Here is a 19,497-nt window from a genome sequence, read left to right as displayed (position 1 = left end):
TATTGCCCGTCTTAAATCCAAGTCCCAAATATAGAATAATGAAACTGTTAAGATGTATTTTGTACCTAGAACAGTCTTCCTCCCGTTACATATATATTTTGGGTTTCCAAGACAGCTTCCTGGGCAACCACAATGACTTGCTCCTTGGATTGTACAGCATTCTTTTTAATGTGCTCAACATCATTGTAAGAGCTGCTGTTTTTCTTTAAATTAAAACAAGGATTAAAAACAAGAGACAAAAAAGATACGTTTCGCTTTAAGACAATGATAGGTAAGCTGCTTGTTATTAATATAAATGTTTTGATAATTCTATACTTTTCAGGTTGAGAAAACACATATTTGTGTAAATGTACAAAGGTCAGGGTGTATAGCATTTTCCCAGCCTCCACCTGCCAATTCTAGAATGAACACACAGGTCAGATAATGCCCCTACATCCTCTCCTTCTCTGTCCAACATTCCTTCCATGTCCTTGGCTAGACCTACCTCTGTTGTTCCTTGAGAGGAAGATTTTTGTGAGATTCGCTCAAGCAGATAGACAGCTTCTTCCTTTCATATCTCAAGCATTACAGAGTGCGAGGAATGTCCTTGTTTTGTAATGTGGCTTCCACACCATTACCTACCATACTTCTTTCAGGACCATCCACAGGCCTCCTGGTTTCACACACTGCCCTGAATATTTGATCACCTACCAGCCTCACATCCTCTCCACACCAATACCTGTCAGCACTCTCAGGGTGCTCCACAGGGCTGAGCCTCTGGCTAAGACTCCAACTTCTCAGCAACACTGACCTCACCTGCACTGTGAACGCCGTTCACAGACACTGCACAATCTTCACATTCTCTCCTGTGCACATTCCCTTCTCTGACACAGCCTTTTCTTCTACCTTCTGACTCACTTTGCTCAAGCACCATGGGCACATTGGTTCCTGACCTTATTTGGGGCTCCAATCCATGACCTTTCAGCTTATACACCAGTCCCTCATCTTTACTCCTTCATACAACTGAGATCCAATGGACTTATATATCCAACTGACCTTTTATGGAACTATATATTCGGTGGAGAGTCTATGAAACCACTATGGTGCTCTCACAATGATGCTGTTATGGACTGAGTTGTGTTTCCTCCAAATTCTTATGTTGAAGCTGTAATCCCTAATGTGACTGTATTTGGAGACAGGGCCTTTAAAGAGGTAATTAAGGTTAAATGAGGTTGTAAGGGTGGGCCTTAATCCAATGGGGCTGGTGTCCTTTTAAGAAGAGGAAGAGACAACAAAGATGTGTGAGCATTGAGAAAGGGCCATGTGAAGACACAGGGGGAAGGTGGCCATCTGTAAGTTCAGGAGTGAGGCCTCAGAGCAACCAAACCTGCTGACAACTTGATCTTGAACTTCTGGCTTCCAGAACTATAACTAAATGAATTTCTGTTGTTTAAGCCAGCTAGTCCACAGTATTTTGTCGTGGCGGCCCAAGGTGACTAATACAGATGCTTTACTTCCTTTGCCCTGACCTTCCCTCTTTCCTATCGCTGTAGTAAAACACCTACTCATCTACCTCAGTCAACCTCTGAGCAAGTCTCATGAAATTTATCAGTTATTAAGTAAACATGAAAGGTCAAAGTCACTATTAAAAGTTAACACCACTTGGTGACAGCAAATGCAACACCAGCTACATGCTGCTGCTTAAAAGCAAAACACCCAAATGACATTGTTTTTATTTTAAAATAAAAGGATGAACAATAAAATACCGAAAAGATGCACAAGAAAGTACGGTGCTAAGACTAAAAAGAAATAAAGAGGAAGTTAAAGGAAAGAACAGCTCATGGAACTAAGAGAATTTCAGTATTAAAAACTTCATTAATGAGTAAGATAAAAATATCCTGAACCTTTATACAACTAATAGAACGATAAAGTGAAATATAACACAAAAACTTAGAAATAAATGGAGAAGTTGATATAAATTACAATGACTGTGGAGAGCTTTAGGATTCCTTCTAACAGATGAACAGTAAGGTTACAAGCAAGTTGAAAAACAGCAACAATTTATATTATGTATGCTATGGTCCCTCAATTTGAAGACAGAATTAATCAATTTAATAAAAACAAGAGGAGAAAATTTCTTACCCAGAAAAAGAAAATACATACTTCGGTGCAAACATTTATAAAATTGTCAAAAGAATTTTAAAAATTAAAGCACATATATAATTTCTTAAAGTTATCTGTGCATCTGTCATTTAAAAATAATGCGAAGTAGGATGAAAAATTCTCAGCCAGCCCCTTGTCCAACCCTCCCCAATTCTATCCCCACAGAGGTAACCACTAGTAATGGTAAATAACAACAGACTTCCATGTTCTCATAAACATATGGATATATACTCTTTCATACACTTCTCTTTATCTAACAACAAACTCAACTGCATAATATACAAAATCCTATAACTTTTTCACTTAATAAGTTATCCATTTAATGTCTGATTTAAAGAAGATAAAGTAAAATTTAATTATAATTAGTGAACAGATAGGAAATCTCACCACAAAGAAAAGTGTAGTAAAAGTGAATGGAAATTGCAGAACTGAAAAATAAGTGAAATGAAGGATTCACTGGCTAGAGCTGAGCACATTGGAAATGACAAATGAGACAGTAAACTTGAAGACAGACCAACAGAAATCATCCAGTCTAAAGAACAGAGAGAAAAAAAGATTTAAAAATATGGAAAGGATCTATAACCTGTGGGATTATATAAAAACGACTAATATACATGTGCCTATAGTCCCAAAAGGGGACAGAGAGAATCAGGCAGATAAAAACATGTAAACGAAGAATGTACTTAAGGCAGTCACACCACAGTGAAACTGCTGAATACCAAAAGTACGGAGAAAAGTAGCCAAAGGAAATAAAGCTAAATTATGTTCATGGTGACTTCTCCATCAGAAACAATGGCAGGCAGAACAATGGAATCTTATTTTTAACGTGCTGAAAACATAACCAATGTAGAATTCTACATCGAGCGACGATACACTTCAAGAATGAAGGTAAAATAAAGACACTTTCAGAAGCAATAGAGAATACACTGCCACCTGTACCATAAGAAATGCCAAATGAAGTCCTTAAGATTCAAGAAAAATAATACCAAAGGTAAACTCAGATTTTCAAACAAACAAACAAAAAGAATAGAAAATGATAAATTATCTGGATGAGTTAAAGACTATTTTTTCTCTTAATTAAAAAAATACATGGTAGAAAACAAATCTAGATGAGTATTTAAAACAAACATTTTAACATTGTAATAAGGAGTGTATAACACAAATGACAACTATAGCACAAACGATGTTGGGAGGAGGGGGTGATTGGAACTGTGTAATTGCAATGCTCTTACATTTTATATTTTACCCAGATTAAGTATTAATAGAATATAAAAAGTTAAGGCTATGTATTGTACTCCTTTAGAGCACGAGCCAGCAAACTTTTTCTTAAAGATAGTAAATAGTTCAGGCTTTGATGGTTAAGAGGCAAAATTAAGGATATTATATAGATATTTATATAACATTATAAAATGTAAAAGCCATTCTTGAATAGCTCACAGTTTTTTTAGAATTCCATTTCAAATTCTCTATTGGCTTTTTAGATTTCTTCCTCCCACTGGGCTTGCCTTCTTTGTTTAGGTCACAGTTGTTTCCATATTCTTGATGATCTTTTTAAAAAACAGTAACAAGAGAAAGAAGCCCATAAATATGAAAGAGAACTGAGTGAGCTAGAGAGGAGAAACCCACTGGGAGGAAAAAACGCTTCCTAGTGGAGGAAGGAGACGAGACACCAGGAAAGCCCCGTCCATACTCAAATGAAGATGGGGATCTGGAAGGGAGGCCATGTCAGGCAATCTAAACAGCAGCCCAGGAGGTCAGGGGAACAGCTTCCCTCCCCAGCACCTGAGCAACGCCTCCTCTCCCCGAGTCCTCTGAGCTGCTGAGCTCATGTCTCATTTGCCCAGTGTTTTCCCACTCACCTGGACAGGTTGCCGGTGAACATTTTTTTTCCTCTCTCCAGGTCTCTTTCCCTTGCTCCAGCTGGGTGATGAGTTCTGGTTTAGAAAATGAAATTCCTGCTCACAGGAAAAGAAAATAAGTAACTAGGTTATGGGCTCAAGAGCCCATTCAAGAATTCAAAGCTAAACAGCTAGGAAACTTCAAAGGCAGTACAAAGCCCTGAGTTGGAAGGGGTGAGTGGGGCCCTCAGAAACGGAAGGGATGAGTGGGCAGCGAATTCAGATGAGAGTACACTGATTCTATTCCATGCCGAGTAGATGAACACCCCTCTCATTTAAAACAAGTTAACATAGGATGAGAACCCCAGCCTGAGAAAAAAGGCCTAGAAATGCAGAGTAGTACACACAATACACATATGCACACACACAACAAATCTACCCATTTTCCACTCTGCAAAATCAGACCCTCCCTGGGGAAACACGAATAAAAATGTAGTTGCTTTTTGGTCCAACCCAAAGGTCAAGTAACAAAGCAAGATGGCTGCTTCAAGCATAGCCTAAAATTCCCAGCAATAAGAATGGGAATCCTAACAGATATCAGGCTTACCCAGTGAGACTAGGTTGCTGTAGTTCTCCAGCATCACCTCTCTGTACAGAGTCCTTTGAGCAGGGCTCAGCAGCCTCCACTCATCCTGGGTGAAATCCACAGCCACATCCCTGAATGCCATGTGTGCCTGTAACACAAAACTGAGCCCTGCTCACTCAGAAGCCAGCCTTGCCCATGGCAGGGTGAGGGGCAGGGAGAAGGCTGCCCTGGGGGAGGCAGGTGAGATATCAAGATCCCTGCCTTTGACAGTGACCCTGGTGCCATGTGTTCCAAGACTTTTAAATCCCTGTCTCAATCCAGCCAGTGGCATTTGTGAACCCATATAGTCAAGGTCCTGGGGGGCCACACAGGGTATATGTGCACAAAATGGAGTCCCTACATTTTGGGAACTTTAAATCTAGGCAGACAGAAGAGCAAGCAACATATAAAATGTAAGCAACAATAAAGGATAACAGATTTTCCGAGTTTTAAGAATTTAAAAGATCAAATAGTCCACTATAACTCAGTAATTCCTCAAAATCCTACGGCTTGGCTTTCTCGGGCCTGATGGTCACAAGCAGAGAGTAGTGAAGCCCTGGAATCATGGTGCCTGAGTTTCAGACCCACCTCTGCCACCAACTAGTATCCCAGTTTTCTTACCTGTGAAATGTAGAAAACAGTTCATTAAACTTCCAGCCTTAGACTGTGAGTGCTCACCATGGAGCTTCTTGGCCACTCAGTCCAAAAATTCATCTTTGCATCCTATTCTCATGCCCCTGCCCAGTTTTATTCTTTTAATTTTCTTAGCACTATTTCCAAATGGAGGACACGCTGGAATAGAGATTAGAAAGGGTTTTCTAAGACAGGGCATGGCAACTTGGTCTTGGAGAATGGGTTGGAATCAAGGGAAGAAGAAAGTGCTAGGAACTACAGATGAGGCATGTGGGGAGCAGGGACAAGGACATTATGAGCAAAGGAAGACAAAGCCAAAATGTAGGCAGGGAGGGCCCCCTAGGAGGAATAAAAGCCACCTACTGGTAGAATCCAGAACTTTTTCATCATCCCACATTGAAACACTAACTATTAAACAATAACTTCCCATTCTTTCCTCCCGCTAGATCCTGGTAGTGACCATTTTGCTTTCTGTCTCCATTATATATGTGGTTATTCTATGTAGCTACAATAAGTGGAATCATATATGTCCTTTTGTGTCTGACTTATTTCACTTAGCATGTCTTCGAGATTTAGCCATGTAGAAGCATGCGCTCAGAATTTACTTCCTTGTTAAGGCTAAATAATACTCCATTGTGTGTATATACTACATTTTGTTTATGCACCTGTTAATAGACATTTGGTTTGTTTCTAGCTTCTGGCTATTCTTCCATGCACATGGTTGTATAAATATTTGTTGGAGTCCCTTCAGCTCTTTTGGGTATACACTCAAAAGTGGAATTACTGGATCAAACAGCAATTCTATAGGAACCACCACACTGTTTTCCACAGCAGCTGTACCATTTTGCATTCCAACCCGCAATGCACAAGGGTTCTGTTTTCTCCACAACCTTGTCAACACTTACTGCTTTCTAGTTTGGGGTTTTTTTTTAAGTAACAGCCATACTAATTGGTATAAGGTGGTATCTCATTGTGGTCTTCATTTGTATTTTCCTAATGTGAGTGATAGTGAACATCTTTTCAGGTGCTTATTGGCCACATGTATATCTTTGCAAAAATGACTATTCAAATCCTTTGTCCATTTTTAAGCTGGGGCATTCTTCTATTGTTGTTAAGCTGTAGGAGTTCTTTATATATTCTAAATATTAATCCCTTATCAGATATGTGACTTGCAAATATATTCCCTTCCTTTGATGAATGAAAGTTTTAAATTTTGATGAAGTCCAAGTTCACTATTCTTTTCTTTTATTGCCTATGTTTTGGTGTCATTTCCAAGAAATCATCACCAAATCCAATGTTATAAAGATGTTCGCCTAGGTTTTCATCTACAAATTTTATAGTTTTCACGTTTATGTTTAGGTCTTCGATCCATTTTCAGTTAATTTGCGTATATGGTGTTAGGTAAGGGTTCAACTTCATTCTTCAGCATATAAATATACAGTTTGCCCAACAGCGTTCGTTGAGTATAGTCTTTTTCATATTGAATGGTCTTGGCACTCTTGTCAAAAATCATTTGACCATATATGCAAGGGTTTATTTCTGGGATCTCTATTCTGTTCTATTAGTCTGTAAGTCTGTTTTTATGCCAGTACCACAGTTTGGGTTACTGTTGCTTTGTAGTAAATTCTGAAATAAGGAACTGTAAGTCCTCCAACTTGGTTCTCTTTCATGATTGTTTTAGGTATTCAGTGTCCCTTGAGATTCCATATCAAGTTTAATATGAATTTTTCTATTTATTAAAAAAATTATTTTTATAGGGATTACATTGACTCTGTAGATTGGTTTGAGTAGTATTATTATTTTAACATTAAGTTTTCTGGCCAGGTGCGGTGGCTCACACCTGTAACCCTAGCACTTTGGGAGGCCGAGGCAGGGGGATCACCTGAGGTCAGGAGTTCAAGACCAGCCTGGCCAACATGGCGAAACCCCGTTTCTTTAAAAAATACAAAAATTAGCCAGGTGTGGTGGCAGCACCTATAATCCCAGCTACTTGGAAGGCTGAGGCAGGAGAATTGCTTGAACCTGGGGGGTGGAGGTTGCAGTGAGCCAAGATCATGCCACTGCACTCCAGCCTGGGCAAAAGAGCAAAACTCCGTCTCAAAAAAAAAAAAAAAATAGTTTTCCAGTCTACAAACATGTGATGTCTTTCCATTTATTTACATCTTTCTTTCAGCAGTATTTTGTAGTTTTCAGTGTATGTCTTTCATCTCCTTGGTTAATTCCTAAGCATTTTTTTCTTTTTGATGCTATTTTAAATGAAATTGTTTTCCTCATTTTCTATTAGGATTGTTCACTGTTAGTGTATAGATATGCAACTGATTTCTCTGTGTTGACTTCATATACTAGTTCTAATAGGTTTGTGTGTGTTTAGTCTTTAAGGTCTTCCACATTTAAGATCACGCCACCTGCAAACTCAGGTAACTTCGCTTTTTCCCATTCAGATGGCATTTGTTTCTTTTTCTTGCTTATTTTCTCAGGCTAACACTTCCAATACTCTGTTGGCTATAAGTGGCATAAGTGGGCATTGCTGCCTTATTGCTGATGTTGGAGCTTTCAGTCTTTCACCATGGAGTATGTTAGCTGTGAGATTTTCGCATATGGCCTTATTATATAGTGGTTTCCTTCTATTTCTAGTTATTTTCTATAAAAGGGTGCTAAATTCTGTCAAATACTTTTCTGCATTGAGATGATCATGTGTTTTTTTTTCTTTCATCTGTTAATGTGATATTTTATATGCATTGATTTTTTTTTTTTTTTGAGACAGAGTTTTTGCTCGTCACCCAGGCTGGAGTGCAGAGGCACGATGTTGGCTCACTGCAAGCTCTGCTTCCTGGGTCCAAGCAATTCTCTTGCCTCAGCCTCCAGAGTAGCTGGGATTACAGGCACGTGCCACCATGCCTGGCTAATTTTTTTGTATTTTCAGTAGGGATGTGGTTTCACCATGCTGGCCAGGCTGGTCTCGAACTCCTAACCTCAGGTGATCCACCAACCTCGGCCCCCCAAAGTGCTGGGATTACAGGCATGAGCCACCGTGCCCGGCCATATACCCATTTATTTTTGTATGTTGAACAATCCTGCATTTCAGGAATAAATTCCACTTGGTCATGGTGTATAATTCTTTTCAAATGCTTGTTGAATTCAGTTTGCTAGTATTTTGTTGAAATTTTTTGCATCAATGTTATAAACGATGTAATTTTCTTGTAGTGTCTTTGTCTGGTTTTGGTATCAGAGTAATGCTGGCCTCACAGAATGAGTCAGGCAGTATTTCCTCCTCTTCAATACTTTTGGAGAAGTTTGAGAAGAACTAGTGTTAGTTCTTCTCTAAATGTTTGGCAGAATTCACCAGCAAAGTCATCAGGTCCAGGAGGACCTGATTCTTTATCAGGATGGTTTTGATTACTAATTCAATCTCCTCACTAGTTATACACTTATTCAAAATTTCAATTTCCTTATGATTCAGTCTTGATAGGTTTTGCATTCCAAGAATTTGCCCACTTCATCTAGGGCATCCGATTTGTTGGCACACAATTTATAGTTCTCTTGTACAATCCTTTTTACTTCTGTAGAAACAATAGTAATGTCCTCACTTTCATTTCTGATTTTAGTAATTTGAGTTTTCTTATTTTCTTAGTCAATGAAGCTAAAGGTTTGTCAATTTATTTAATCCTTTCAAAGAACCAACTTTAAGTTTTGTTGCTTTCTGCTATTATCCTTCTATTCTCTATTTCATTTGACTCTGCTCCAGTGTTTATTATTTCCTTCCTTCTGCTAGCTTTAGGTTTAGTTTGTTCTTCTTTTTCTGGTTCCCTAAGTTGTAAAATTAGGTTGTTCCTTGGAGATTTTGCTTTCTAATGTATTTCAGCTAAAAATTTCCCTCCTAGCACTTTACTTCATCTCATAAGTTTTCCTATGTCGTGTTTCTTTTTCACCTGACTCTAAGTATGGTCTAATTTCCCTTGTAGTTTATTCCTCTACCTACTGGTTTAAGAGTATGTTCTTTAATTTTCAAGTATTTGTGAATTTTTAAATTTTCTTTCAGTTATTGGTTTCAAGTTTCATCTTGTTGTGGTAGAAGATACTTCTTATGATATCAGTCTTAATTTGTGGCCTAACATTTAGTCTATCCTGCAAAATGTCCCATGTGTACTTGAGAAGAACGTGTATTCTATTTTTGTTGGGTACAATGTTCGGAATATGTCTATTATATCTATTTGATTTACACCTTGTTCAAGTCTTCTATTTCTTTACTTATTGTCTTTCTTATTGTTCTATCCATTATTTAGAGTGGGGTACTGAAATCTCCAATTATTATTATAAAACTCTACTCCCTATAATGCTGCCCATTTTTCTTTATATATTTAAAGGGTCTGGTATGAGGTATATGTGTATAATTTTTATATCTTCTTGCTGTAGTAAACCTTTTGTATTGATGTCTTCCTTATCTCTTGTAACCTTTTTCAATTTAAAGTCTATTTTTTCTGGTATTAATGTAGCCACTCCTACTTTCTTTGGTTTCTATTTGCATGAAATGTCTTTTTCCATTCTTTTACTTTGAAACTATTTGTGCCTTTGGATATAAAGTGAGTTTCTTGTAGACAGCATATCGTTAGATCATGTTTTTTTAAATCCACTATGCCAAACTGTTTTAGAGTTTAAAGCATTTACATATAAAATAATTACTGATAAGGAGGGACTGATTTCTGCTATTTTGCTCTTTGTTTTCTACATGTCTTGCAGATTTTTATTCTTAATTTCCTGTATTACTGTCCTTTTTTTGTCTTTGGTTGATTTTTTCAATGCAACTTTTAAATTCCCATCTCATTTGCTTTTCTCTACATCCTACAGATATTTTCTTTGTGGTAACCAAGGGGATTACACTTAATGTCCTAAACTTTAAAAACTGAATTTGAACTCATCAGCTTAACTTCAATAGCATATAAAAACTGTGTTCCTATACAGCTCCATCTCCAACTCATTACTGATGTCACAAAATTACATCTTTATGCACTGTGTGGTCAAAAACACAGACTATTTTTTTTAAATGCAGTAGTCTCCTAAGTCTCATATAGAGAACAAAAAGTGAAGTTACAAAGCACAGTTACAGTAATACTAGCTTATATTACTACCTGTGTATTGACCTTTAATGGAGAACTTAATTTTTTTATATGGCTTCATGTAACTGTCTAAAGTTCTTTTATTTCAACCTGAAAGACTCTTGTTAATATTTCTTGTAGGGTAGGTCTAGTGGTTGTAATCTCCACCAACTTATCGAGAATGTCTTAATTTCTGCCTCAGTAATGAAGGGCAGTTTTGCGAGATACAGAATTTTTGGTTGGCAGGCTTTTTTGTTTGTTTGTTTTCTTTTAGCACTTCAAATATATCAACCCACTGACGTCTGGCCCGAGAGGTTTTTCATAAGAAATTTGCTAATAATCTTATTGAGGATCCCTTGTATGTAGTGTTGCTTTTCTCTTGCTGCTTTCAAAAATCCCTCTGTCACCTTTGGCTTTTGATGATTTGATTACATTGTTTCTCAGTGTGAGTCCTTTTGAGGTTTTCCTATTTGTAGTTCATTGAGCTGCTTGGATGTTTATATTCAAGTCTTTCATCAAACTTGGGAAGTTGTCAGCCATTATTTCTTCAAACAATCTCACTGTCCCTTTTTCGTCTTCTCCTGGGAATCCCATAAGGCATAGTTGATCCACTTGATAGTATCCCATAGTTCCCTTAGGCTCTGTTCACTTTTCTTTAATCTTTTTGTCTGTGTCCCTCAGACTTGATAACTGTCCTATCTCCTGGTTTGCTGATTCTTCCGTCTGCTCAAATCCACTTCTGAATCCCTCTAATGAACTTTTCAGCTGTACTTTTTAAATCCAAAATTTATTTTTGGTTTATTTTTATGTTTTCTGTCTGTTTATTGATATTTCCATGTTGTTCTTATATTATTTTCTTGACATTCTCCACATCTTCCTTTAGCTCTTTAAGATGGCTGTTTTAAAGTCTTTGTTTAGTAGGTACACTATCTGGCCTTTGTCAGGGATGTTTTCAGTTTATTCATTTTTTTCCCCTTTGAATGGGTCATATTTTCCTCATTCTTTGTATGCCTTATGATTTTTGTCAAAAACTGGACATTTAAATCTTATAAAGCAGCAACTCTGTTAGAGTCTCCCTTTTGTTTTTTTTGTTTGTTTTTTTTTTAATATTGATGTAGGGTGTCTCCATGCTAAGAATCAGCCTGAGGTGTAAGCTTAAGGTCTCCTCAGGTGTTTTCTGAGCCTGTGCCTTTCCATGGGTATACCTTCTACATTCCCCCATATGCAGTTGCTTTTCAATATACTAGTCCTCAAATATTTGGCTCTCAAAGGGGAAAAAGAGAACTTCAGTGGGGGAAAACAGACTCTGGCTCCTTAAATCCCCTAAAAGCCACTTTAGCCAGTGGGGGGTTGCAATTGGCTGAAGTAGCTTTCAGGGGATTTAAGTGGACCACCTCTGTGATCAGAAACAGCAATTAACAATCAGAACACAGATCCTCAATATTTGGAGTAAAGGGTCCTTATTGTCCACCATGTCTCCCACAAGCCATGTAGAAGCTGATCTAGGAATATAGGACAGCTACCTGCCATAGGGCTGGCAGGGTGGATGATAGGTAGCTGCTACTATACTAAGAGCTAAAATTAGCTGTGACTTACCCTCTATGCTTCCTTCCCCCTGGGAACTGGAGGCCTTCAACTAGACCCCAGAGTTCCAAAATAGGTACACCTGATAGATCCTGCCAGTATAATCATTGTCTAGGTGGGGACACAGATTCCAGAATCTTCCCATTCCATTACTGTGACGTTACTCTCAGGCAGTAGAACTTTTGAAGCTGAACAAAGAAATGCAGACTCTATCTCAAACTGTAGAATTGTGTGTTGTTCAGTTAACTACTAGGTGAATAACTGTGTCATGGGTTGTGCAGAAAGTGATGCTGAGGCAGGGGAGCAAGTAAGAGGAATTGGAGCTGAACTCTACTAGGCACCAATAAGGCAGTCAGGGTAAGAGAAGGGAATGTGTCCATCCTGTTACAGCCAGTAATGGAGACAGGAAACACTCACCATTCCCCTGGCTCTCCGGGACCCTGTGGCTTTTTTTCCTTGTCTCCCTAAAGAAGGATGATATCTCAGAAGGTAGATCTGGGTAAGGAAAACTGAAATGAGAGGGTTTCAGGTGGAAATGCTCTCCCCATGAGTGAAGCAGGGCCTGCTCTTTAACCCCACAACTGGGGGAGCAGTGGCATAATGGGGAAAGTATAAAGCAAGGAAAAGATTCTGCTTGGAAACAGCAAAGGAAAAGGAAAAACAAGCAAGAGAGAGTAATCCAGGGTCTTCCAAAACAAAAGAGAAAAACAAAAAACAACAACAAAGAAACCCTAAAGGATGCACCACCTCTCCTTCCCCTGCAATCCAGTAAAGAAACTGTACTTTGCTACACTGACAGAAGCATTTTCCTGAACTAGGGAAATCTCAGAAACACTAGAATCTGACAGTTCTGTTTACAGAAATGCAGACACGCAAACAGTTGTAGTCTATTAAAAAAAATGAAAATGAGAATCCAAACAATTCAACTAAAGAAAATTCCACCAAAAAAAAAAAGTGGTGAGACAGAAAAAAAATTAACAAAACCATAACATTAAGCTAAATTAAATATCTTCAAACAAACATTTTGGGATATGAGATATATCCCAAATATGAGATCATAAATTAAAAATTCAAAAACTAAGAATAGAAATGGACAAAAAAAGTAAAGAAACAAAAAGATTTCAACAAACTTTTGAAAGAAATCAAAGAAAAAGACAATATTATATGATAAATGAAGACAAACTTATAAGACACTCAAGGAGGAATAGATTGAAATGAAAACATGACGAGCACTTAGTAATAGCCAGAAAACAAGAGAATGAAGTGAAATAAGAAGCAAAAAGGATCAGAGAGAAAGAAGCTGGAAAGGAAAACAGACAAAGAAGTAATATTCATATCATTAGTTCCTAGATACCAAAACAACGGAAATATTTAAAAGTATAATGTAAGAAAACATTTTAAAAACAATTACCTGAATCTAAATATGAAAGGGCCTATGGGATATGAGGGAAAAGTTGACTCATAACCACCAACTCTAAGACATGCACTAGAAAAACTATTAGACTTTAAAGAACAACAACAGGAATCCAAAGTGACTCTAAGCAAAAAACATGAGTTCTACCAGAGTTTTTGAAATTATCATTTAACCACTGCATACTGCTGGTGGGAATGTAAAATGTGGTATACCCACAAACCGGTATGGTGGTTTCTCAAAAAATTTAAAATACAATTATTATGTGATTCACCAATTCGACTTCTGGCTATATAAGCAAAATAACTGAAGGGAAGAACTCGAACAGATACTCGTGCGCTCATGTTCATACCAGCATTGTTCACAATAGCCAAAAGGTGTAAGCAACCCAAGTGTCCACCAATGGATGAATGAATAACAAAGTGATACGTACATACAATGGAATAGTATTCAGACTTAAAATGGAAGGAAATTGACACATGCTACAACATGAACCTAGAAGACATTGTGCTAAGTGAAATAAGCCAGAAGTAAAAGGACAGTAAGATTCCATTTATATGAGGTACCTAGAATAGTCAAATGGTGGTTGAGGAGAGGTGGTTGGGGTAAGGGAGAATAGGGAGGTATTGTTTAACGGGTATGGAGTTTCAGTTTGGGAAGATGAAAATATTTCTGGAGATAGTGGTGATGGTTGTACAACAATATGAATGTACTTCATGCCATTGACTCAAACATGTTAAAATGATAAATTTTATGTTATGCATATTTACCACCAAAAAAAAAGGTCTGGCCAAAAATCATCATTCAAAGCAAGACATGACAGGGGAAATTTAGCAAAAAGACTGATGATGAGCATTTAATATACATAATTGTAAACTTAGCACTAAAAGGGGGAGAAGAGAGAGGAAGAAAACATGTGCTAATGTTATAGGGCATTGTGTCCTGATAAGGTAGAAATGCCACTCAAATAGAAGACATAGGGGAAGAAGAAAGTAGAAAAAGGTTGCTGATCATATCATAGGCAATAGGCGGGAATTAAAGGGAATACACAAAATGAAATTATAGAACTACTTAAAAATAATGGTAATAAAAACAGTACATATATACAGGATTTATTTAACACAGTGAGGTAAGGGAAACTATAGCCTTAAGTACTTTTACAAATAAAAAGGAAAGAAAAAAATCCAGCCTGGGCAACATGGTGAGACCTCATCTCTACAAAAAAATTTTAAAAAATAGCCAGACTTGGTGCATACACACACCCGTATGGTCCCAGCTACTCAGGAGGCTGAGGAGGGAGCATCACTTGAACCTGGGAGGTTGAGGCTGCAGCGAGCCTGACTGCATCACTGCACTCCAGTCTAGGTTAGAGAGTGAGACCCTGCCTCAAAAAATAAATAAATAAATAAATTAAATTCCAAGCTCAAAAAGCTAATAAAATAAAGTAACCCAAAAGAAAGCACAAAGACAGGAATTAATAAAGATGAAAGCATAAATTAATGAACAGAAAGCAGTAGATCTAATGAGCCAAATCCTACTTTGTCAAAAAAAGTAGACAAACACTAGCTAACTGAAAGAGAGAAAGCATAAATATTCAACTAAGAAGTGACATGGATGTGAGGGCGATCTGGCTGCGACATCTGTCACCACATTGATCACCAGTGTTGATCCAGCTGATCTGGCTGGCTAGGTGGGTATCCCCTTCCTCCCTCATTGCTCTATGTGCATCCCTCCGGAAGCTGCACACTCGGTCAAGGAGGATGACCATCCCACATAGAGGAGGACCAGTCTTCGGTCAAGGGTATACGAGTAGCTGTGCTCCCCTGCTAGAACCTCCCAACAAGCTCTCAAAATAAGAAATAAGAAAGGCAAAGTCACCAAAAAACATCTTCTTAAAAGTCATGTAAGACTACTTTGCAGACCTTTATATAAATAAATGTGTAGACCTAGATGAAGTGAATAACTCTCAAAATTAACTCCAGATGGTCACAAGGAAATTCTATCAAACCTTCAAACCAGGTAGTCCTTATGCTCCAAATACTGTCCCAAAGCATTGAAAACTAAAGGGAAAAGTTCTCATTCATTTTATAAAGCAAGGATACCATGAGGACCTTAACTTGATGACAGTTCAAAAACAGAAAATTATAGACTAATTGTCACTTACAAATATTGAAGCAAAATTCTAATTAAAATGTTAGCAAAAAGACTCCAACATCGCAATAACAAAATATTTCACCATGGCAAAGAAAAATTTACCCAGGATTGCAAGACTGGTTCAATTTTAGGGGATCTTTTATTATAATACACCACAATAATAGATGTAAGGAGAAGTCATGATTGCCTCTCTACATGTAAGATACTCTTTACCAAAACTCAACACCCCTTCTTCAAAAAACAAAACAAAAACTCAAGAATATAGAATTGATGGATTTTTAAAACTTTTTATTTTGTACTAATTTTAGACTTACAGGGAAGTTGCACAAATATCAATTCCCATACCTTCCACCCAGCTTTCTCTAATGTTAACATCTTAGAAAACGATAGTACAATCATCAAAAGCAGGAAATTAACATTGACACAATACTATAAACTACAGACTTTAATTAAATTTTGCCAGTTTTTCCACCAATGTACTTTTTCTGGTCCAGGATCCAACTGAGGTTTCCACATTGCCTTTAGTTGTCATGGATCTTTAACCTCCTCCAATCTGTGACAGATCCTCTGTCTTTTCTCATCTTTCACGAACTTGGCGCTTTTGAAGGGTATCCCTCAGTTTTGGTTTGTCCGATGTTTTTTCATGATTAGAACGAGTTTTTCACTTCTGGTTAGAATACCTCAGATGTGATGCTGTGTCCTTCAACATATCAATGAGTTCATGATATTGTTATGTCTTTTTACTGGCGATGTTAACCTTGATCTTGATCACTTGGTTAAGAGGGTGTCTTCTGAGCTTCTCCATTGTAAAGTCACTACATTTCCCTTTATAATTAATAAATATCTTGAGGGAGATACTTTGAGATTATACAAATATCCTATTTCTCTTCAAACTTTCAGCCACTAATTTTAGCATATATCTGTGGAACCTATCTGCAATAGTTATTACTGTGCTGTTTACCAAATGACAATGTTCTTTTTCCCCCTTTCATTCTAAATCCATTAATTAGAATTCTTCTGTCAGAGCTGTTCTGTCTCCCCATTTATTTATATTCAGTTATTTATTTATATCAGTATGGATTTATATCTTATCCTATGGGTTATAATACAATAGTATCACTGTTTATATTGCTGTTATAATTATTCCAGCTTTAAACACTGGGAGCTCTTTCATTTTGGCCTTGTTCCTGCTTTAACCAATAAATTTGACACAAGTGACACTGTGCCAGTTACAGGCTTAAGTCCTAAGAAGGCCAGACAGCTTTCACTCTTGGGAGCTCTAACATACCACATAACAAGTTCAATCCTGCTGGAAGCCCTTACACTACCTGGAGAGAGTGAGGTCTGCTGTCCCAGCTGACCCCAGCCTTCCAGCCAACCCACGAAAATATGTGATGGAACCCACGAAAATATGTCAAATGTGTGATGGAACCATCTTGCATGTTCCAACCCAAATGAGTCCCCAAATGACTGCAGCCATAGCAAGATGCATCACTCACATCTCAGCTGATCACATCCGCTTTGGGTAAACCCAAAGAACTGTGGGAGATTAAAACATAGTTGCTCTCCTAAGCCACTCAGTTTTAGAGTGGTTTGTTGTGTAGCAGTCAATAACCAGAACCCTTGCTGGTTACTGACATACTGCGCCCTCTCTCTTTCAGCTTACCTGATAACAGAAGCATCTTCCTGTCATCCATGGCACTTACTCAGCCCCATGACTACTTCTCTCTACCTTCCATATCAAACCAATTATCAAGGCAAATAGATTCCACCTCTGCCAACTCTCTCAATTCCTCCCCACCCCTACACCAGTTGGAGCACCAGGACAATGGCAAAAGCCTCCTGCCAGTCTCTGTAGACCATTTCCCAACATCCTAGTCTGCCTCATCCATTACTCCTATGGATTATGCCTTCATTTGGCAAGTGTGTGATAGGCATTATTTTAAACCCTGGCGATACAGAAGTGAACAAAGACAAAAACCTACCCTCACTGACATGAAAGTCTAGAGGAGGAAGATGGGCCAATTACATGAATAAATAAAATACACAATGTATCGGAAAGTGATGAGTGGCATGAAGAGAAATAAAGCAGGGAAGGAGAAAGGATAGTCACAGAAGTGGGGTGAGGTTTTAGAATTTTAGATAGGGTGATTTGGGAAGGCATCTCTGAGGTGACTGAGTAAAAATCTCAAGGATGTGAAGAGCCCAGGGAATAACTTTGAAAAGAACATCTAGGGCAAGAGAACAGTCAGTGCAAAGGCCCTGATGCAAGGAAGAATCAGGCTGGCATGGCCAAGGGACAGACAGTTCACTGTGGCTGGTGTGGAGTGACGGAGATAGTGTGGTACAGATGAAGGCCAAGAGTAAATGTAGGGACATCAGACCTAGCTTTGTAGGATACTGGTTTTGACTTTGGTTAGGATGAGAAGCCACTGGAAGATTTTGAGCAAACACATGACATGATTCGATTTACATTTAAAATCTCCTTCTATTTGCTCCACTGATTCATGTACCTTAGCGGGACATAGGCAGAAACAAAGAGATCACTCAAAGGCTATGATCATCCAGATGAGATGGTGGCCTGGACCATGGTGGAAACAGCAGGGCATGGAAACTGTCGGAGTCCAGATTTCCATAGTGTGGATGAGGGTATAAGAGCAAGACAGGGCCGGGCGCGATGGCTCACGCCTGTAATCCCAGCACTTTGGGAGGCTGAGGCGGGCGGATCACGAGGTCAGGAGATCGAGACCATCCTGGCTAACACAGTGAAACCCCGTCTCTACTAAAAAAAAAATACAAAAAATTAGCCGGGCGTGGTGGCAGGCGCCTGTAGTCCCAGCTACGCGGGAGGCTGAGGCAGGAGAATGGCGTGAACCCGGGAGGCGGAGCTTGCAGTGAGCCAAGATCGCGCCACTGCACTCCAGCCTGGGCGACAGAGCGAGACTCCGTCTCAAAAAAAAAAAAAAAAAAAAGAGCAAGACAGGATCAAGGATGACTCCTTGATGACTCCAAGCAATCTGAAGGAAAGAGCTGAAATGCCTCTGCTCCAAGATAAACTCTTGAAAGAATGGTCTATATACCACTGGGGTGGAACATGTTCAGGGAAGGTGATCAGAGTTTCTTGTTGCACACATTACTTTTGGGATGCCCATAAGATATCCAAGTGGGGTGGCACACACCTGTAGACCAGACACTCAGGAGGCTGAGGCATGAGAATCACTTGAAGACGGGCAGTGGAGGTGGCAGTAAGCCGAGATTGCGCCACTGCACTCCAGCCTGGGTGATAGAGCGAGACTCCTGTCTCACTAAAAAAAAAAAAAAAAAAAAAAAAAATCCAACTGGAAATGTGAAGAAGGAGACAGTAGGGGACCAGGATATGAGGTGCACGCAGAGCTCTAGGCTGAGCCTCAGACAGATGGCATTTAAAGCCTTGAGAATGAACGGGAGAACCAAGGAGACAGTATAGCTGAAGAAGACAGGAGGTCTAAGAACTGAAGCAGGGCCTTTTCCACAGTGGAAATTTGGGAGGGAAGGAAGAGCCAGTAAAGGAGACAGAGGAGCAGCCTATGAGTTAGGAGGAAAACCAGGAAGACCTAGTACCAAGAGCAACTGTGTAAAAGGATATATTAAGAAGGAGGATGTAAAGAATTACATCAAATGTTGCTGAGAACTGATTGTGGCCTTTAGACAAGGAGAACATTGGTAACCCTGATAAGAATATTTTTTGGTGTCACTTGAGAAAGCCTTACTAAAATATTCGAAACATAACAGAAGGATAGCAACGCAGACAACAAACATAGATAATTCTTTCAAGGAGTTCAGCTCTAAACGGGAGGAAAGACAAGGCAAGAAGGTGAAGAAGAGACAGGAAGCTAGGGCAGTGAAGAAATGGAGACAAAGGGAAAGAAAAGGAATCGAGAAGAATGCACAGGTGGAATAGGAGGATACAACTTTTGTTTTGTTTTGAGGTGGAGTCTTGCTCTGTTGCCCAGGCGACAGATTCTCCTGCCTCAGCCT

The 19,497-nt window shown here is 38.7% G+C and overlaps 1 protein-coding gene across 16 annotated transcripts in view; it reads right to left on the bottom strand.

Annotated features, from left to right (window-relative positions):
- The window catches only part of ZNF133 (zinc finger protein 133), a 53,390-nt gene that overhangs the window by 6,646 nt on the left and 27,247 nt on the right, over positions 1-19,497 (bottom strand). For 3 of the 16 annotated variants that reach the window (XM_019017502.4, XM_031004951.3, XM_055372920.1), the window contains exons 2-3: positions 4,588-4,714; positions 4,002-4,097 (exon numbers count right to left, since the gene is read on the bottom strand). The exons of 1 other annotated variant lie outside the window; for it this stretch is intronic. In XM_019017502.4, the coding sequence (XP_018873047.1) occupies positions 4,002-4,097; positions 4,588-4,708 (217 nt within the window). In that variant the 5' untranslated portion in view covers positions 4,709-4,714. Of the gene's footprint in view, positions 1-3,647; positions 3,690-4,001; positions 4,098-4,587; positions 18,285-19,497 lie in introns of those variants that run through there. 12 more of the 16 variants (XM_055372930.2, XM_063702307.1, XM_063702308.1 and 9 more) reach the window with 9 other exon arrangements.

Source organism: Gorilla gorilla, chromosome 21, assembly GCF_029281585.2.
Source record: "Gorilla gorilla gorilla isolate KB3781 chromosome 21, NHGRI_mGorGor1-v2.1_pri, whole genome shotgun sequence".
In the NCBI taxonomy this organism is placed as follows: domain Eukaryota; kingdom Metazoa; phylum Chordata; class Mammalia; order Primates; family Hominidae; genus Gorilla; species Gorilla gorilla.
Note: the sequence above shows the minus strand (reverse complement) of the source record. Positions and strands in the feature narration are given on the sequence as shown.